Source organism: Marmota flaviventris, chromosome 2 (genome assembly GCF_047511675.1).
Source record: "Marmota flaviventris isolate mMarFla1 chromosome 2, mMarFla1.hap1, whole genome shotgun sequence".
In the NCBI taxonomy this organism is placed as follows: Eukaryota; Metazoa; Chordata; class Mammalia; order Rodentia; family Sciuridae; genus Marmota; species Marmota flaviventris.
This window is the reverse complement of record NC_092499.1, coordinates 148,546,376-148,568,474: the sequence shown is the minus strand read 5'-3', so window position 1 is coordinate 148,568,474 and position 22,099 is coordinate 148,546,376. Positions and strand designations below refer to the sequence as shown.

The window sequence follows — 22,099 nt, the reverse complement described above, 5'->3', positions numbered from 1 at the left end:
AGTCCACGGAGATGTGACAGCTAAATGTGATGATGTGGGATCCTGGATAGGATCTCAGGACAGAAAAAGTGCATCAGCGAAAAACTGAGAAAATCTGATTAAAGAAGAGATTTAGTTGATAATGATAATGTATCAATACTAGTTCATTAATTGTAACAAATGTATTATAATTATTTATGTAAGTGTTAACACAGAAAACTGGGAGTGGGTATAGACTGTATTCTATTTACAATAAATCTGTAAATCCAAAACTCTTCAAAACAAAAAGTTTATTTAAAAAAGAGATGGAAAAAAAGTTATAAAAGGGTTCAAGAATGAAGAAAATAATGTTAACAGATACACACATGTACTTACCAACTAGGTTTAACAGTAACATTTTGCCCTATTTGCTTCAGTCTCTCTTGTCTTACAGAAGATGTTGCCAATATAAATGTTGCTACCATTGTTATTCTTTTCCCTTTTATTCCTCTCTGAAGGAATAATGTTTAAATTGTTGCTTATCACTTGAAGGCATTTTATATATTTTTGCTACATATGTATGTATCCACTAACAATATGTACAGTTGTTTCTGTGTTAAGTTACCTAAATGGAAACATAGGATTATTTAATCTTTGTAAATTGCTCTTTGACACAATATTGGTTGTTAAATCTAAGTTGATTCACTTAGATTGGGTTCATTCATTTTAACCTTTGTTTAACCTCTGTTAGTATTCTACTGTATAAATCAAGCACCATTATTCATTCTTCCACGGAGGGAAAGTCAGATTGTTTCTCATTGTTACTGTTAAAAACAATGCTCCAATTAAAGTTCTTATATATGTCTCCTGGTGTATGAGTCAAGAGCTTTTAAGGTATACTCCTTATAAATGATACTGCTGATTGTTGGGTAGGTGTGTTTTTAACCTTATGGATATTGCCAAATTGTTCCCTAAAGTGGATGCATCAATTTATCTTCCCAGTAGCAGAGAATTCAGTTCTACCCATTCATCCTTGTGAACAGTTGATATTGTCTAATTCTTAATTTTACAAACCAGGTTGCTGAATATATTTTCTTGCTTTTTGGATGTTCTGGTATTTCTTCTGTGAATTGCCAGTTTATGGCTACTGCTATTTTTGTCAAAGGGTTGCTTACAATTTTCTCACTGAATTTGTTACAAAGGCAACACAAGGTTCTCAGGTATCTCAACTCAGGGATGTACTAGAGCAGGATGTACTTTTGTCTTGCAGAAGCCCACTGTGTGCATCTCTTTAGAACCCTGAATCCAGGAACTTCCCGTTGGTTCATTAAGTTGGCACTAGTGGGACTATTTAGACAAGTGACATTGGCAAACTCAACAAATCAGGGCTGTCCCTCCCTTAGCCTATGTCATGATTTACCAACATATCACTATTTAACCTTCATCTCACTATTTAACCCCCTCCTCCAACCTGGTCCAACCATCTCCCTCAATATGACTGATTTGAGAGAAAATCCCTGATCTCCAACTTGGCTTCTTGACCTATTGGAACTGGGCTTTGACCCCCTTTCGGGAGTTTTCATCAGGCTTTCTATTATGTAGAAACATATACATCTTCAACTTTGAAGCAGATCACTATTTAAAGCAAAGTCAAGGTCCTTTAGCAGCCCTTCAGACAGTAATGGAATTAGAATCCAAGTGTTTAGTGATCCAAGAATTGGAAAGGATCTCAAATATCACTTTGAGATCTTCTCACTCAACCCAGTGCTTCTTTGGACTGGATTCTTCTAGGTGGCTTGGGTTCAATCTCTGCGTGAACATTATGATGAAGGACAACACTTTCCTACACAAAACACTATTCTAAGCAGAGACCACGAAATAATGCCAATTAGTTATTTTAATGGGAAAAGAAGAAAAAATTCTTTCAAAACAACTGAAATATGTTTTCTTCTCATTGGTCTAGCTCTAGCTATCATCAGACTCAAGTCTCATAATTGTTTTTCAGGTACCTGAAACCAGAAGTCAAATAAACCTTCTTATAATGTCTAGATCTTAATCATTCTTCATGGGATGTAAGAACTAGCCCTTTTCCATGGTCTTCACATGTCAGTGTTCAGTTCTCTGTTGATTTATGGTCCTCCTAGGACAGATGGAAACAATCTGATTCTGCAGATGTGGTCTTCACACTCCAGAACTGCAGAGATATCTACAAAACTTCAAGCAAGATCTTTTTGTTTTGTAGCCTGTCCATAAGGCCAGAAACAGTTCACTGCAAGTAAGGACACTGATGCATTGACATCGCTGTAAAAAATTACTGAAGAAATGTGCAAATATATTTTGTAGAATAAGGTCCCTCTGAAACTTAATATCCCAAAGAGAATATTTCTCAGGAACATTATCTGTGATCAGTTGGGGGTTTCCTTTTGTGAATTAATGGTGGTCACTTCCCCCTTTCTTGATGATGCTTCTCCTTGTCTTTCCATAATCAAATTCTTAGGTGAATATATATGGGAGTTCAGAATGGCTAAAAAAGTATATTCTGCTGTTAGCAACCTTAATGTGTGACAAATCTGTTATACTAAAGCAAAATAGGAAACCAGTATTTCATGAGCCTGGCTACTGTTGCTAGTACATTGATTTATAGACTACTGGTTACTTGACAGACAAGGCAAAGGAAGATGTGCAGATAAAGTATGTGATATCAAGGTACTACTGTCAATTAAAAAAACAAAGACACAATGGCATTTTAGAGCAGAAAGTTCTATTCCATCATCTCACTTCACAGAGAAGAAAACAGAAAGGTGAAGCAATGTCCAAAAATCACACAGCTTTGCAGTTAGATGAGGCAGAGCACAGGAGCAGTTTATCTCTTTCTGTCATGCTGCTGATAAAACATCTCAGAGCTGGTGGCATTAATCAGAGGGAACAGACATTTTGATTTAACTTGAATTTTCATGTAATCTCTGATGCATTTCAACAAAAAAAGCATCTTTTGTACTGTCTGCCAGACAGGGATCTTTACTATTGATATGTTTGAAAGTTAATTACATGAAGGAGTAAAGACAGCACACCCATCTCAGAGACTAACCACTGCAAATGACAAACAAGAAAGATAGAGCCATTACAGCATTCTTTGCTAGTGTATTTCCCCACAGATTGCCACACTGGGGGTGGATCATGCCCACTCCCATGTCAGAGACAGGCTTGTGGCTGTAGGACTATGCTCAGGATGTTGGTGTAGCCACAAAAAGCGATCCCATCTCCATCGTGGATCTATAGAGATCCCAAGTGTGCCTGTCACTCCTAGCCCTGGCCTAGGGTTTCCAGGAACTTATCTTATTGATGTGTCACTGAATATGATTCTGGAAGTAGGCACAGAAAGATATTCTCTTGCCCATCTCTGGGCAAATATTCTCTAGGACCTCCACACTGCTTTCAAAGTATCATTAAGGAATGTAGCATTTATGCCTTGTGAGCTGGCTATTGGTGTAAAACTAAAATAGAAAATCTTCTCAAGTTGAGCATAAACAGATCTCAGTGAGACTGAGACTCCTATTGCTGTGGCTGTGTGGGGACTGGAACCAACCAGAGTATTTTTCTTATATTTCCTGCCCCTATATATTGTCTCTGTAGAGACAATGTTGTGCCTTCCATAGCTAAAGTCCCTTGCAGAGAACCTCTGGCAGAGACATTTACAAAAGTGTATTCATCGGTAGAGATAGCTGTGGGAATGGATATTGGAATTGATCATCTCTACTAACTCACATGACAGCAAAAATATGGGAAGCAATGTGCTCACCTTTTTTAGAACAGCTGCAAAATTTCTGAATTACATAATGCCCTCTTTAAATTTTTAAATTCAGTATAATTAACCACAATGAAGTGTACCTACATTAATTGTACAGTTTGATGTTTTTGGTAAATACACATACTAACATAGCAAAACTGCAATTGAAAAACAGAGCATTGCTATCACCCTAGAAAGTTCTTTGTGCCTCTTACTAGTTATCTAAAACTTCTTCCTCCCCACCTTCCAAGGGCCACCGTGGCTCTGATTTATTTTTCATAGGTCAGTTTGCCTGTTCTTGAATTTCATATGAATGGATTAATATAGTAATACTTCTTAACACATGACTTACAATTTTGCTTTTGAGACCTATCCACATAGTGCATGATTTAGAAGTTTGTGCCTTTTTATTGATAGCAACTACTACATTGAATGGATATGTCATAAGTTGTTTATACAATCCTCTTTTAATGTACAAATTGGTTGTTTCCTGCTTTTTGATATTATGAATAAAGTGGTTATCAACATTCCATACAGGTATTTTTTGTGAATGTGTTTTCATTTCTTTTAGGTAAATAGCTAGGAGCAGAATTGCTGGATCCTATGTTAGGTGTATATTCAACCTTATAGGAAACTGCCAGTTTATATAATACACTCTTAATTAATAAACTTGATTACCATATGAAATGAATTCTTTTTGTCTTTATGATTTGCTATGATTTTCAATTGTATCAATATGCTATGGGTACACATTCTTCTGAAAAATATTTTTAAAGACAAGATTAACTATATTACTTTAGTGGGTATTTTTTTTTTTAAATGCTTTTAAATTGTTTATACAACTTGGAATCTGGAAGACTCATTGGAAAACCTGAATGATGATCTTGTTCATGAATCTCTTGCATATTTTTATTATCTTCTTTAATGTTTAATACATACCAAATATGTATGTTACTTATAAAGCATAATTACAAAATGGAAGTTTGTAAATCCAACACTCAATCCAATAATGAACATATTTCCAAGAACTTTGCATGTGCCTAGGGGGCTCTCTCTGCTCCAAGGGAATTAATATCCTTTATTAATCCTCTTGCTAAAACAAAAGCAAAACAAAACATTTTATCATGCATTTAATTTTCTTGCTGTAAAAAAAAAGTGCAGTAATTTTTTAGTTTTCCTTGCTTTTAAGAGTTTTATGGAAATAGTATCATGCTGTGGGTGGTTTTTCAGAACTTGTGTGTTTTTACTTGATATTGTATTTCAAAGATCTACTCATGTTTCCTTTGTTTGTACTTTATTCACTTTTGCTACTGAATAACATTCCTTTCTGGGAATATATCACAACATACTGTATTACTTGTAACACTTGTCAATTGTTGTTTGTGCTGTTTCTCATCTTTTCCCTTAATATATATTACAACTTTGGAGAGTCTGGTACATTCAGCAGAGTCTTGGATGTTCAGCAGAATAATTTGAGCTAAACCTGTAACTGCATAAATAATTTTTAAAAAATGAAAACAAGCTATCAGCTTATGCTCCAAAAGAAAGAGAATCTACAGGATACCTGAGGCAAGTGGTGTACAAATGTGTGTGTGTGTGTGTGTGTGTGTGTGTGTGTGTGTGAGAGAGAGAGAGAGAGAGAGAGAGAGAGAGAGAGAGAGAGAGAGAGATTGACTCATTGTCAGGGTGGTTGTGAAGACTAATTGGAGTCTTCACATATTAATTGGATATTTGTCTATATGATTTCATTCCCAAGATTTTTTTTGTGTGTGGGGGGGGGCAGGGGAGAAAGCTTGACTGGATAGGCAAAACAATTACAAAGAAATAAAATCATTTTTTTTTTTTTTGGTCAATGTGATCAAGTTAGAGCCTAAAGGCAATTTACATTTTGTTTTCTTCCCCTAAATAGTAAGCGATATACTAAGTACTTAACTTCATTGTCTAAATTTATTAGTCGTATTGACTTCCTACTACTTTAGGAAAACACATTTTAAAAACTCACAAATGAAAAATCATTTTTGTAAATGATTTTGTAAATATTTCGTAAATTTTTTTTTAATAAATGACATAAAGTCTTATTTAACACCTACAAAGGACTGTATGCATATCTCTTTATTCTATATATATTCTTATGTTCTTGGGAAAAATAAATGAGCATTTTCATTACTAACACTAAAAATGTATTGTGTAGTACTTTAAAACTTTATGTTGCCCTAATCTTCTAAAAACCATTACCAAACTTTTGTCTTATTGCAAATGTCTTAAAAAAGTCTAAACACCAAATATAATGAAAATATAGTGTTGATATTCCTTTGCACTTAAAGTATTCTGCTGAAAGTACTAGAGTGGATCTGTAGGCATTGAGATCAATCTCATGGAGCATATGCTCTGAAGACATATTTAAAATTTAGTAGGCTGAATTTTAATTATTCATTTGTATTGCCTAATTTTTAAATGATGAATGCTAAAATTGAGATTTTAATACATTTCTTTGTTAATGTCCAAGCACATGTAAATCTGGAATGTTATTTAAAAATTAAGCCGAATTGTAGTTAAACAAAACAAAAATCCCACATGCATAACTCGCTTAAGTTAAAAACAAAACAAACAAACAAACACAACAAACACAAGGTTTATTTCTTTCTATACAACGGACTCACTGAATTGAGCTAAAAATTTTTAAGGGGAAAACTGATCTAGAAAATAAATACAGAAGAAAAATGATAGCTTTTGATCTATTTTCTAGCTCTTAATTTAAAAGATGATTTATGAATGATGGGCTATATAGTGTGATGCGGAAATCTTTTACAATTCGAGAGTATTTTTTTTTTAAAAAAACAACAACCGTTTTGAACAACCAATAAAACAACAACAACAACAACAACCACCGTTCTTTCCTATAGAACAGGTCCCTTCTATCAGACAGTGTGATTGTTTATAAGACACTTTTATCCGATCTAGATATCAACGACTCTCTTTTTTGCCATTTTCTTCTTCTTCTTTCAATTTATTATTGACATCGATTAGCCCGAGTCATGAAACCCACCACATTCAGGGTGACACGTGGTCCGTTCACTATTTTTAAAAGTCCATGTATTTCGAACTCCTCTTTCCAGCCATCGCTGGGCTATTTCCTCCTTTTGAGGACCTGACCTCCGCAGCAGCATTTATTCATTAGATGGCAGTCCTGGGGAAATCTCTCTTTGGGGAAACATCTCCACTGGCACATTCGGGAAAAACTACTGAGGAGACTTGGGTTGGTGCTAGTTTCTAGTCACTTACGTATCAAACGAAGCAAGAGGACGTGCGGGGAGGGGGGAGAGGCAGGTGCGGGTGGGTTTCCGCAGTGGTCAGCGATCCCGGGTGCGTGCCGCATGTTCCTAGGTTGTGACCGGACCCTGAAGAAGCGTCCGGGTGCGGGTCCCGGCACCCCCATCCCTTTCTCTGGGGCCCCTCAGACACGCCCCCCTCCCGGGCCCAGCAGCCCAGCACAGTGCACGCGCCCCGGCCGCTCTCCGCAGCCGCCCACGTGGTGGAGCCCTGAGAAGCGCGAGGCCTCAGAGAGCGCACTGGGCGGGCGGGCGCGTCGGGGAGGCTACGCCAGCACTACCCAGCAAGAGTCGGCCCCCAGCCCGGGCCCCCACATTTCCTTCCCCGGAGGGAGGGAGGCGACACTCCACGGGCCAACCCTCCCCGGCGGCTGCCGCGCCCTCTGGCGGCCGCCGTGGGGACGCGCCTTGGGCATGCGGGACCGCCTGTCTGGGCCCCCCTTCCCGGGCTCGGGGCCCGCGGCGGGCTCTCGCCCCTAGCGCCCCAGAACCCAGCCACGAGGACCCGGCCCTTCCCCTCCAGCTCCTCGAGAGACCCTGGAACTCCGGACACCCCGGTTGCGATGCTGCAGGCATCGAGCCTTGCGTGAAAAGTGCCAGCCATAGTAGCCTGGGGGGGGGGGTCCCCTTTCTCCCAGGTGTGCCCTTCCTGCCACATTCGGGCTTTCCAACACGCTGCGAAAAAATGCCGCATGCACGCACTTATTTATTTATTTAGCAACAGCTACAAGAAACAATGAAGCTTTTCAAGAACCCGGGAAACGCGCTTCCCAGCCCCGCTGTTGTTGTTTTCAATGAACCTCTCTGGGCTCTTCACTCCCCGCCCACCCGGCCCCCACCTCTCCCCTGCCTTCTCCGCCGCGGAACCCGGACCGGCGCCGGGGGCATTGTTTTTGGAGTCCTGCGGGAGGGGAGGGTGCATGCGGGGAGGGCGCTTGCGGGGAGGGCGCGTGCGGGGTGGCCGGCGCAGTGCGGGTGGGGGCGGGAGCGTGTGGAGGCGCGCGCGCTTGTCTGTGTGTGCGCGCGTGTGCCGGCGCGGGCGGGGTTGTGGGGGCGGTGTCTCACAGCCTCGCGCCCCACGCCCGGGCTCCGATCCGCACGTCCCTGGAATCCCGGACTCCGGCTCTTGGAGTGTGCCGGCCTGGCCCGGCCCTCGGCGCGCCTCGGCTGCGGCTGTGGCCGCTCAAGTGTGCGCGCGGGCACGTGTGCGCGGCCCCGGGAGCACGCGCGCGAGCCCCCAGTGTGTGGCAGCGGCGGCGGCAGCGGCGCGGCGAGGCTGAGGCTCTTGTTTACCAGCATTAACTCCACTGAGCGGAAAAAAAAAAAAAAAAAAAAAGGAAAAAAACCCGAGGAGGAGCGAGCGCACCAGGCGAACTCGAGAGAGGAGAGCAGGGGAGAGGGACGCTGCCAGCGAGCCTGTTCCCGGCGCGCCCGTGGCCGGCGCTCGCAGACCCTCGGCCCGGCTCCCCGGACCCCCCTCCCGCACCCTCCACGCCCCTCCCGCGTGAGGGGACCTCCACCGCGCGCCGCGCGCCTCAGCTTTGACCTTCAGCGAGCCGGAGCCCCCGCGCACGGAGTCTGCGGCGGCGGGCGGGGGCCGGCGCGGGGCGGGCGGCGGCGGGGAGCCTGGGCTGCGCGGCGGGAGTGCTAAGCGCGGCGCGGCCGGCCCGCCGCTTTGTGTGTGTCCTGGATTTAGGAAGGAGCTCGCGGCGGCGGCGGCGGCGGCGGCGGCGGCGGCGCTGAGGGAGGAGGCGGCAGTGAGCGGAGCCCGGAGGAGGAGGGGGAGCCGCTCATTCATTTTTACTCCGCATTTCTGTCCCTCCCCGGCCTCGCCCGCGACCTAGACTTCGGGGCAGTCTTGTGAACTGCGTCGCGCTTTCCCAGCGCGGAGGCTGGGGCGTCCGGCAGCCTCCCTCTCAGTCTGGGGGGTCGGGTTTGTTTGTCCTCGCCGAGACGGATTTTGGCTTTGCCCCTTTTCTTAGCAGTTTTACCCGTATTTTGCCTCTCTGGGTTTGAAAATGGAGGCCGACGACGCCGACATCCCGCCCAGGCGCGCCTCGGGTTCCCGACTCAGCCGAGCCTTGGGCCGCTGCTGCCGGCGCTGAGGGGCCGCCCCGCGCCGCCGCCCGCCCCGTCAGCGCTGTCCGCTGGGCCCCCGGGCCGGCGCCGCCTTCGAAGTATTGTTTCCTTCACCTTTTTTTTTTTTTTGGAGGTGGGGCGAAGACTGAGTTGGAGACTTTCTTCTTTCTTTTTCTTTTCCTTTTTTTTTTTTTGGAGAAAAGGGGAATTTCGTCCCAAATAAAAGGAATGAAGTCTGGCTCCGGAGGAGGGTCCCCGACCTCGCTGTGGGGGCTCCTGTTCCTCTCCGCCTTGCTCTCGCTCTGGCCGACGAGTGGAGAAAGTGAGTATGTGCCCGCGGCCACTGCGGGAACTTTTCCTCTGAGGGGCTGCGCCCTGTTTGCGAAACCCGAGTTGCCACCGTCGCAGCTGTCGGGCCCCCGGGCTCGGGAGCGGCGGGGCGGGGCGCGGAGGGGGCTCTGCCGGAAGGCCTGAGCCGACTTGGGGCCCGAGCTTCTTGGTTTGGAGCCCCGCGGGCCCGAGCTCAGCGCATCCCGCGCGGGAAGGGCTCGGGGCTTTCTCTTTCGTGGTCCTGAGAGCCTTGTCCCGCGGCCTGGTGGGTGGGCAGTGTTCAGTCCCTGGCTGCTTAGTGGCCGGGCTAGGACCTGAGACCTGGTAGCGAAGTTGGCACCGGGCGGGCCCCGCAGCCCCCGGGCCCACTGCACTCTCACTTCGCCCCTCCCTGATGCGCGGGCCGCTCGGCACACACCGCTGACCCCAGCGTGGCGCACAGACAGTGCTGACAGTACCCTTGGTTGTGCTGCGCGTCGCTGCTGGAGCAGACAGGGTGCTTGGTGGTGGGGATCGGGGAGCCGCTCGTTCTCCGGGTGCCAGTTGTCCTCGAGGGGAAAGTACCCGGCAGAGAGTCCCCGCAGCCCCAGGACACGTTTCCAAATATCCCGGCGAGGCCTCCAGTAGCACAACTTGCTTTGCTCCTCCAGGCACCTTGGGTTCCTGGTCTTTGCCATCATTTTAGAGTATTCGGCTTGTGTGAGTGTGTGTGTATTGGCGGGGGGGTTCCCTCATCCTGGTCGGTCCCTAGGAAAGTGTGAGGTCGGGACCTTCATCACCCAGGCTTTTCGGGGGCGTGCGACCGAATCCCTAGTTCAGACGGTTCAGGGGCTGTTTCCGTTTTTTACCCAGCTGGTGGACGCCTTTTTTCCTCCCTAAGGGTCTGGGGGATGGCAGGGTAGCGTCCACGTGTGCGTTAGTGGATGAGTGGTCGGAGCCGAAGGGCATTCACACACACGTGCTCGCAATGCGGGGTGTAGCTACGGCCACACGGGGACTTCTAGATGCCTGGCCATGAAAAGAGGTGTCGTGTGCTGTCGTGTAGGGAGCTCCTGGATCTTCAGCGGCGGGGGGGGGGGGGGGGGGGGGGGGAATGGAGGGTGTTTTGTGTTTTGTTTTGCGAGCGCAAAGCCCTGGCCTTGGTTTTGTTGTGGCCAGAGTTTTGTTGCATTGCCAACCCCCCGCCCCACACTTCCTTTGTACGTAGTTAATAAGCAATATTGCCCCATACTCGCTATCTCTTGCAATCTGATAGCTTTTGTTTTGCTGGTGTCCGGTAGGGGTAGGTAGGCAAGCGCGGGGACATAGAGAATGAGAACTCCCCATGGTATGTGGCGGCAGGAAAAGGAGGGGGTTTTGTTCTACAAAAATAAATAAATAAATAAAGTATGGCGTACTGTTGGTACGTTTGAGATGGTAGGGTAACTTGAACACGACTGAAAGTTTAAATGCAGTCGCAGAACTGGGGCTGGGAAGGGTGAGGGCGTGTTGGTGAGTAATAGTTGCCGAAGTATGCAGGTGGTGCCTACTAAGTTTGAAAAATCATGACTGAGCCTTGAGGAGTGAGGGGGAGAAACAGGCAGCGGGGGCTGTGTGGCTCCATCACAGGGAAAAATCAGAAAGGGTGTTTTTATAAACAAATCCTTAAATGTCTTGTAAGAAATGAGTCCACGATGGAGGAAGAGTAGATCTTTGCAGAATTAGCGTGTTTACTGCATAGAGTTAGACAGCTGGGGGATGGGACTTCCACAAATCTGGACTCCCCTGGTCTTTGTTTTTTCCGAACTTTTATCATACTGGATTGGGCGTAAGGCTTCCAACTCCCTTCTACTGGGGTGGGCAGGGGGCCTTCTATTCAGGCGTTTAATAGTGTTTGGGGGGCACAAAAGAAGCTTTCTAGCCTTTAAAAGCTAAATAAATATAATTCAGAAGACATGGGAGAGCTAATACATTTTATTATGACATACTGTTGAAATATGTAGTTTTATTATATAATATGAATTCTGAAATTCAAAGGAGCAGTGGATGGTCTTTCTCCTCCCAGACAGGATGCAGGCATCTTAAAATAGTATGTCTTGTTATTTGGAGCATTCTTCTGAAGATTCTTTGTAATAGGTGCTTTCTTAAGAACATAAGAGGGGAAAGTGTGTTTTTATGTACGGTTTTAATCCTACCTCACCCAGACTCTTCCCAACGATTCTTTTAAAATGGTAATTCCTTAAATCCTGATAGATGGCCAGAAGGCACCCCAAATTCTGATTATGGTTTGCTGAAGTCCTGAGTCAGTATCTTCCCCTCCCTCCTCTCTGTAGCTTTGAGGATTTAATCTTGTATGTATGAACATTTCCTTTAGTTTTTAGTCTGAAAGGTGCTAGACCACTTAAAAGAAAGCAAGTGAGTTTTTTCAGAGAGGAGTAGTAGATTGGGGTGTTGTTGGTTCACTTGCAGGTATTGTGTTGACATATTTAGGAATTAGTGACTTCTCTTTTGATAGCTACAGCAGTGTGGCATTTTTAACTTAAAAGATGTAGAAGTCATATGGACATGCTTGCTTTGTGTAACTCTACTTGAGCAGATCTTTGAAATAAAGGAGGTTTGGAAGTTACAAGTGACAGCCAAATAATCTCATGGCTGTTCTCTTTTTTAAAATTAACAGGCTTTTCTTTTTTTTTTTTTTTTTTTTAATTTATAGTGGCCATCTCCTAAACAGGATTTAGTCATCTTTTTGCCCCAGGCATATATTCTATTGTCAGAGAAATATAGGTATGTGAATTGTTGGTGTTTAAAATAGTGTTTTATTATCTACCAGAAGGAGAATCCAGAATAAGAAGTTTCCAAAGTAGCAAATTATAGTTTAGCATCTCTAGAGGAAAATAGCAAGCAAACAGTATTTTGTGGAGGGGTAGTGTGGGGATCAAACGTAAAAGGCCATATGTTTGATTTGTCAAAAGGATTGGAAAATTTCAACATTAAGAAATAAAGTTGAATAGATGAACCTTAAAAACATTACAAAAAGTGAAAGAAGTCAGTTATAGAAGATGACAGCTTGTGTGATTCCATTTGTATGAAATGTCCAGAATAAGCAAATCCATAGAGATAGAAAATAGTGGTTGCCAGGGGCTGAGGAAAGACAGAATGAGGAGTGACTGCTAATGGGTTTAGGGTTTCTTTTGGGGGGTGATAAAAATGTTCTAAACTTCCTTGGTTGTGATGGTTGCACAATTCTTAATATACAAATCACTGTTAAATTATACATTTTAAATTAGTGACTCTTATGGTATGTGAATTGTATCTCAGTAAACTTTGTTTTTAAAAATATGCTAAGGTTGAAAATGATGTATTGTGCTACCTCAGACATAAAAATTAGATTAAAATTATTGAATAAATTTGTCTTTCAGTTTGGTGCCTTTTTTTTTTTTTTTTTGAGTTTTTCAGATCCTTGAATTACAACAATACAACAAACTGATAATTGAAGCTGTAGCAGCAGAGATTCACTGCCATAGGAAGGAGAGAGACAAGCAGGGAAAAATGAATCTTGGGCATACACAGCTTGAGTTAAGGCTTGAGTAGAGGAATTAACAAACACACATATGCTAGTGAAAGTTAGAATTTTTTGGTAGAAAACCCTCGACTACATCTGAAATGATGTTGGTCTTTTCAAGATAGTTTAGGAACCTAGTCTGGATGGCTGTTTGCATTTCCAGTTTTATTGTGTATGTTTTCCAACAAAGAAATAATGTGCTGTATTAAGATGGTAAAGAATTTCCACTCTTTTTTGATATGCCATGCTAACCACAAGTGTTAGTAAATAAAGACTGTTCATTTTAATACAGTGTTTTGTTTTTTTTTCTTTTTTGCTAATTTTGTATCTTAAATAGCTCTCGGATCTGAGCAGGAGGAGGAATCTTTGTAGAATACAGTAATTTCAGGCATTTAGTTATTTTTATTAAAAATATTAAAATTTATTACAGAACAAAATATTTAAAAATATGGTCAGGACTTAAAAATCTGTTATTCCTTAATATTGTTATTTCTTTATCCAGATTTACATTGGCCTTTCAATAGAAGATCCAGAAGAATAGTTGTTTACATTGGGTTTTGGTCTTTGTCTAAGGCTTAGTTTACTAATAAAAATGTTTCCTGCCCCTCCTATTGATGCAAGATCAGAGCAGTAATGAAAAACAAATATATCATTTTCACTTGTTGCCTTAGCCCCCCACCCCCCACCCCAGTGTTGCCCTCAAGGGATGGTTGTTTCCTTTTTAATGTGGTTTCATTTGCTTTGTAAGAATGTGCTGTGAAAAGTAACTGAATCTAGGCAGCACTTAGTGGGCACCTACTATATGAAAGCTGACTTTGTGCTAGACAGTACATGAGCCTACAGAGACAGAGAACTGTGCTTTTGTTCTTGGGTATTTTATATATAAACTTATATGAAAGAAAGTTACTTGAAAATTCAGTTTTTTTTTTCAGACTCAGGACAGAATACAATTTTCATATAGACAGTGAGTAGCATTTTAAAGACCCTTTAAAGACCTTTCTCTAGGCTTAAGACCTGATATACAGCAATGCTGATGGTCTTGTGTATAGCCAGTGCTATGCTATCTTTGCCTTATTAATATTTTCTCTTATATTGAAATGTCATTGTAGGCCATGATGTACAGGCATCTGCCCATCTTAACCAACAGCATTGCCTTTTTAATAACATTGGTTATGACTGTTGTGATTTAAAATGTGCAGTGTTGTTACCTTTTGCCAGAATATTGGGAGTCACAGGTGTGTACCTGAATGCTGCCTGGCATGTTTTGAGTTGTAAGAAAGATGGGACTTATTTTGAATTTTTCTTGGATTTGTACATTGCATAGTTAGCTTTCTGATAATCATTGGGAAATGTTCATAATTCAGGCCTTTTTATATATAATTTTTTAAATAACTGTTTTTTTTTTTAAGTGTGAGGGACTAAGAATAAGTTTGAGATGGCAATTAAATCCTGAAAGTTTTTTTTTTTTTTTAATTTAATCATAATTCATACAAGACATGTTTTTCTCTGGGTTGTGACTTTCTTTGTTGTTTTTTTTTTTTTTTTCAAAATCCATTTAAAACTCAACCCTAGTTCATAGAAGAGGTATTTGTGCCTGAAGAACAGCTTGCTTTGAACTGCTTTTCTTAGCCAATTTATGACAGGTGCTATCTGAGCCCAAGAGATGAAGTCTTTTCAATTGTACTAAATATACAATAGTTGCATACATGGTAGAGATACAGTTTCTTTATTTCTCTGGGATGTTCTGAAGGAAAATTTTGAACACTTTAAAGACAACAAAGTGCATAATGAATGATGCACTCTGAGTCCTCTTGGAAAATGGTGTTTGGCATCAGATTAGCAAGAGGAAGTTTTCCAGTTCCTTGTAAAGATGTGATTTGGCTTAAACTAATGGGCATGGGGGTGGGGGTAACAGTTCCAGTGTTTGTGGACATTGAGACCTGTCAATATTTGGGGAGCATAACTAATTTCCAGTATTTGTAAAGATTAAAACTTTGAAATATATACATAGCCCTTCATCCCATCACCCCTGCCACCCTCCCTCTCAGTTGCTCTGAGGAAAGGACATATGTTTGGTTTATAAAATGGTTAGTAAACAAGATTTTAAAAAACATGTTAGGTTACTTAATCAACAGATGCACATTCCCTCCGCATGATGAAGTTTGTTTCTTTTGTTAAATTGTTTTGGTTTTATTTGACTGAAAATATTAACAGTATATTTGATTTTGAGACTTTTGGACTTTTGAAGACTAAATAGTTGTAATAGTTTCAACTTAGGTTTTAAAGTCCCAGATACAGTTTTTGGTGATTTCCCTCCTTTTTTTTTTTTTTTTTTACTTAAGCCAATTTCACTTTCATCTTATTAAATTGACTAATTTTGAAATCTTAAGGAAGATTGATATTTCTTTACTTGAATTGAAAAATAAGATCCTCCTTCTATCCTTTTTTTCTTTAAATACAAGTTGAATACTCATTTTACTCAATTCTTTTAAGTTTATAATTTTTGTCTGATAATATAATATATTTTACCATGTTGTTGTTTGTTTGTTTGTTTGTACCAGGGATTGAACTCAGGGGCACTCAATCACTGAGCCACATCCCTAGCCCTATTTTGTATTTTATGTAGAGATAGGGTCTCACTGAGTTGCTTAGAGCCTCACTAAGTTGATAAGGCTGGCTTTGAACTCACGATCCTCCTACCTCAGACTCCCTTGCTGCTGGGATTACAGGTGTGCACCACCATGCCCCGCTCTTACCATGAGATTGTAAAGGTATATACCAAGACATATAAATTACCGCTGTGTTTATTTAAAGGACTAAAGAAAAAACTAGTAAGCAAGGCTTTAATTTTTCTTTTTCATGTCCTGAATTTTTAAACTTATAGATAGCTACTTAGATTTTACTGACACACAACAGGGTAGCTTCTTTTATCATAAGGAACAAATACCTATAATTGCAATAACTTTTTACAGTATATTGTGCTGTTATTTATTTTATGAGTTCTCTTAACTTAGTTACTGCTGTGATGACTAGTGTGTAAGCTGTTGGAGGATGTGTCCATGGAGCTCACCCACTGTCCTGTGGCTGTTGGCTGATGGTCTTGAAGCTCACACTTTCTTATTTGGGATAGCAGAGTGACTAACTACAGAAGGAAAATGCATACACCGAATCATATACTGCAGAAAGAGCTACAACTACTTTACATTACTCATGTTGTCACAGTCTAGAAGACATTTTTAGTGAAAGCATTCATGTTTTAAAAACTTTAGAACATAATCTATTCTTATTCCAGAAAGTTCTTGATGTGTGTGTGTGTGTTGGGGGAGAGTTTTAATCTTAATTCTCTTATCTCAGTTATTATTCTGTTAGCTTCCTTACTATTGTAAGCCATTAGTGTAGTAAGAATTCTATAATAAAAATGACATTTGTTCAGAATTGTGTGGTCTCTCCACCCAGCTATCTAATTTGTGACAGTTTGAAATAAATACATTGTTGTTGGGGTTTTATATACTTTATTTGGTCAGTTTCTTTTTAACATGTCACTAGTTTTCTTTAAATTGGCTGTGTTGTCAGTTTTAAAAGCATACTACTTTTTAAATTATTCTACATTGGAGAATAAATATATTTTGACAGTCTTAAAGCATAAATATTTTATAGAGTAGATCTTTAAGATTTTCCTGAGATATTTTAAATGTTTACTTTCAGCTTGTCCTCTTCTGTAAAATAGAGTCAGTAGCTTGTATAAAATTATTATTTGGAATGTGTTTGAGTAAGTAAATGAGACATTACCAATTTGAATCAGGTGAATTTTAATTAATATTAATAGCACTTTAAGGCACAGAAATCTGATGATAATTAGAGAGCAATAAGTTGATGTATCTTAGTGACCTTTGATAACTTCCTAAAAAACTAAGAAATATCCAGAGAAATTTCTAGGAGATAACCCATGACCCATTTGACTGGATAAGTCTGCAAAGAATTTTCTAAGTCATTAGCTATTTATTGTCTTTAGATCATAAAAAGCTTTATCAGTTGTATCCTTGTTTATCTGTATCATCTTGTATTTATTCTCTCTACCTGAATTTTCCAAGTCTTATGACTTGGAGGAAAACAGAGAACAGATGGATACAATGGGAGCCCAGCAGCAGAGGAAGATAGTTCTGGAGTCTGATTTCTATGGATAATGGGTCCATAGCATATGTTAGGTGACAACATGGTATAGTTTAATCACAGGAAATTCTTTTGTCAGAGTAGCCTTTCTTAGTTGGGTGCTGAATTCTCAGTTTTCTTTCTAATATGCACCTAACTAAGGTTTTCACAAGAAAGGTTGGCCGGAGATGGAATTTCTAGTTAAATTTCAGTTTTGCAGCCAGTCTTTTTCTGGAGAGACCAGTTAATTGAATGTTTCCTTTCCACCTCACTGAGTCACTTGAAATCACTCAAGATTTACCCCTGTTTCTGGCTCCACCCTGGTCCAGTCCAGACCTGCATCTCTACTCTCAGAGAGAGAGAGTACTTGCTCAGTTGGTCTCTGAACCAGCTCTGACTCCTGTGCCATCCCTTTGGCTTGATGGAGTTTTGCTTCTCAGAATGTGCCGCTTGTGGAGCTTCCTTGTGGTCCAAGAATCAAGTCTGAGACTCCCTCAAATTGGACTGTTATAGTTCATTAATGAGATTTTGCTATAGGATAAGTTCCCTGTCCAACCCAATGCTTGGACTTTAGTGTGGTGGTGCGTGAGGCAAGCTATACCTATCTGCAAGGTTTTTGCTCCTCCTGTTTCTCCTCCCATGGCCTGGAGTGTTTTTTTCTCCTCCTCCTCCTCCTCCTCCTCCTCCTCCCCCCCCTCCCCCCCTTCCCCTTCCTCCCCCTCCTCACCCCATACTGAATAGCAGAAAGTGCTAGTCATGAGTATAGGAAGGTCACTTGGTTCAAGATTCTCCTTAGATGCCAGTTTTTTCTTTGGTTCCAAAGAAGTTATTTAATTTTTTTGGAGACTTAAATATATGGTAAGTGTTTCTCTTTTTCTCACTAAATGGCAAAATAAAAGTATTTTCTAATGTATTTAGAAAAAGAAAAATTGGAGCAGGGAAATATAATTTAAAAAAAATAAAATCTCTTTTAAGTTTCAGGTAGATCTGTAAAACAGGGACAAGACTGCGACTGTCTGAAGGTAGCATTTTGGATCAGTGAATTCCTTTCCTCCCCGATGTCTGAGATGCCGTCCTTTGCTTTCTAATTAATTTTCCTTCATGAAGCTTTTCACAGTTTCCCTAACTTTTGTGGATCTGGCTTTTCTTTACTCCTTTTGAGTTCATAACCATTGCTGTGCTGGTTAACAATGGTTTGTTTTGTCTTGTACCATGGTTGTCCATGTTTTACAAGGACAGAGGAGCCAAGTGGCTGGTTTGAATCTTAAGTTCCTCAACAGCTAAATTCTATGGTGAATTATTTTGTCTTCCTGTGCCTTAGTCTCCTCATCTGTGAAATGATAATTTTACTAGGAGTAATAATTTTACATTTGTTCATAAAAATTAGCTGAATTAATACCCATGTCAAGTGCTTAGAACAGAGCCTGGCAACTGTTAATTAGTCCCTATTACTTCAGCCGCAACTGCCTTATGGGTGTGTTGTCCTTGAACAGAGATGTTCTTTGGATATTGCCAAAAATACAGGATACAATTGATGTTTTACTGCCTCAATTGGTATAGAGCTTGGCACATAATAGTTCCTTATTAAGATTAATTTTGCTTGTTAAGCAGTTGTGTCATTTTACTTTTTCTCAGTAAACAGTGGCCAGTCCCTACAGATCACTTATATTTCAGAGATCTGTTTTTATACATTTTCCCTTAATCATTTCTCTTGCCAATTTCTGCCAGTGCCAGAGAGGTGTGCAGTGTACACTTTGTCCACCTCACCAATGCATAGGCGCCATCTAGTGGCAGTATTGGAAATTCAGCCTCTTCCGTAACTGAATCCATAGCATCCTGAGGATGACGATAGCCATTCCCCACAACTTCCCTAGATTTTCCTTTCTGGCATGATTCCTGAGAACTGATTGCAAGAAAATGTGGATACTGTAGGCTTCTGTAGAAATCACTTGGGTATAGTTTTGGGTTAAGGTTGCTCGACTATGTTAGGAAGCAACTCAATGAGAGAATTAGGATCTTCAGAAATCATGTAAACAAGTATACTGTAAACTCTTGGGCAGTTCTTTGACCTGAGACCTGTGTGTCCTTTAAAATTAGAATTTTAAGATATTTTTATAGGATTTTCGTAAGCCAAAAGTTCTGAAGTATTTCTTTTGAGATTAGGGATTTAAGAAAACAAAACAAAGCCATAGGACTGGGGGTATAGAGCACTTGGGTAGCACGCACAATAAGACCCTGGGTTTGATCCTCAGTTCTGGGGTGGGGCGGGGGGATCACAAACAAACAAATCCTTCAAGACCCCAAAACACTAGTGATTCATTTTGAAAAATACAGCAAGGTTTACTTTCCATTGCTTTATTGAAATATGTAGTCACATTTTAATTATTGTTCTTATGTGTGTCCCTTTGAGCTATTTTATGTAGTTAAGATATTTATCAGCCATAAATACTAATAGTAAATAGAAAATACTCCCATTACAGATGTTAGGCCCTATGTTGGCTGTACTTTGTTAGATATTTTTCTGCATTTGTTCTCATTGATAATTTAAGAATTTATGCTTTCTCACTTCTTTAATGAAACTACATATAGTACATAGTAGTTTTAGATCAGTTTCCCCATGATTGCCTTTTCTTATTTTTAATTTAGAAATCACTTCTTTGACTTTTTGAGAGATAATTTCAGCTTGCCTTCCTTTAAGATATTCTGAACAATTACTGTGGCTGTTTTTAAAGCAGGTTTTGAATAGTGCCAGAAATAAGGACACACTTGATATTTGATTGTCCCGTTTTGACATTGGGCCTGGCACATAGTAAGTCCTCCATTAATGTGTGTTCTATAATATTTATTTTGCTAAGGTGCTTAACAAGTGTATATGAATTAATGGGTTTGCCTGGGCTGGTGGAAGCCCCTCTGCTTGGAATGACCATACTACTGGGTTGTCCTTTGAGACAAACTCACTTTAAGAACTAGTTAACAATTTCACTCTTTTTGGCAACTTTGATTTTGTGTGCAGGGTGGTCGCTCTGACTTCTTGCTCTTATGATACACCAGGCCTCTCACAGGGCTTCTTAGACTGTTTTCTCCCTCTGTAGAGCTGGTGACTGGTGCCTTGGTTATCATTGAATCCCTGGACATGGCTTAGCTTTTGACATATAAAGAAGATCAAGCAATGGAGGAATTCTAAAAGGAATCCATCCCCCTCTCAATTCACTTTGACACACTGTACATATAACAAATGTCTTTTCATCTTGTCATTGTAGCTATATTTACTGAAACATTTTACCATACCAGCTACAAATACACGAAACTTGGAAGCAATAAAATGATCTTTAAAATATTTTTTTTCCCATAGGGATTTTGCAACTAGAGGTGGAAAAAAAAAAAGAGATGTGGAAAGAGTATTTTCCACTCTAACTTGTATAAAGGTGACCTCATCCCTGTGGATGGAGACCATATTCTATAAGTTCCCTATGGATAAGATTGAATGAGTAATTCATCACCAATTCTTGTTTTTTTAAAAAAATATTTTTAGTTTTAGGTGGACATAATAACTTTATTTGTTTATTTTTTTTTTAATGTGGTGCTAAGGATCAAATCCAGTGCCTCACATGTGCCTCACATGTGGTAGAATCCCAGTCCTACCAATTCTTGTTTGTGGTATGCTTTCAACTCTCATGAAGCTTGGTGCCTGATTGAAGGTGGGCACTTTTAGGCTGAACTGTCTCAATGTGTCTGTCTCTGGACTGGTTTGATGCAGAGGGTCAGGGTGGAAAGAGAGGTCTGGTGGATATCACACCCTCTGCAGCTGCTGACTGCTTTCCCACTCTCTCTTGAATGACAAGGTGGACTCTTTCAGCCATTCTTCCAGACTTTAAATCCCAAGACACAATGTAGGTTTAGTTGGAATCTGGATAGAAGTTTGCTTCTGCTTCTGGCATTGTTTTCTTAGTGAGGCCAATAAAGTTTTGCCTTAAATCCCGAGAAGGACTTTAGCATGTCTTGAGGGTCTCTTGTTACTTGCGCCTCTCCTTCTGCTCTGGTACTGCTGTGGCATAGCCATAGGTCAAGGTTTTAGACAGTTTTGTCTTGGAGCCCTTGGAGGGGTTGAAGCCTTCTTCTCCCTGTTCCCACCTTTGGCAGAACAAAGTTTTCTTGTCTGAGATAAAGGACTCTCAAACTTAATTAACACTTAAGAAATTATTGTTAAAGGCTTGATACTCCTGAGGAGACTGATAAGGTAAGATATTTCTTATAGAAAATGTAAACAATCATTTGAACCTGGTATGTTAATTTCAAATGCAGATTATAAAAAGTGACTTGTAAAATTATTCTGTGAATGTTGGAACTAGGCAGATGTGAACTCACCTGGAAGAGTAGTGCTACCTTGCCTCTCTCTCAAAAAGCTGTGTCTCCTTGAACAGTTCACTGTCTTTCTTTCTCAGATGCAGAGAGCATGTTGGAAAGGTAATTGTAGACCTCAGGTGTCCATCTGTAATTTGGAATAATACCATGGGAATTAGTAATAATGTGTCTGAAAATGCTCAGCAGACTAGCACACAGAAAGCATCCAACAAATGGATATTGTTCTCTTCCCCTCATTGCCATGGTGGCCCTGTGGGCTGTCTCTGGGTCTCTAGTCCACTTATCTCTTGCCAGCACTAGAGCATTGCCACTACTTAGGATGTGTCTTCTTTTTCATATCCATGGTGAGAGTTTGAACCAAGAAAGTCTGAGTCTTAGGACAGCCTTTGGAACCACTAACTGGTTCGCCCTCTCTGAAAAGTAGTCTTTACCTTGAGTAGCTGGCTGAAATGAGTAGTGGAAAGGGGACTTGATGACATCCAGGGTCTCTGCTCCATTGGTGAACACTTGGAAAGAATGCTTGATTTATTTTTCCCTCCCACCCCAAGGAGCTTACTGTCTAGT

General features: G+C 41.1%; 1 protein-coding gene across 1 annotated transcript in view; it reads left to right on the top strand.

The window, feature by feature from the left end:
* Positions 1 to 9,348: 9,348 nt before the first annotated feature.
* Positions 9,349 to 22,099, top strand: part of Igf1r (insulin like growth factor 1 receptor) — a 302,570-nt gene continuing 289,819 nt past the window's right edge. Inside the window, exon 1 of the mRNA XM_027955997.3 lies at positions 9,349 to 9,475. Within this exon, the coding sequence (XP_027811798.1) occupies positions 9,382 to 9,475 (94 nt within the window). The 5' untranslated portion in view covers positions 9,349 to 9,381. The remainder of the gene's footprint in view (positions 9,476 to 22,099) is intronic.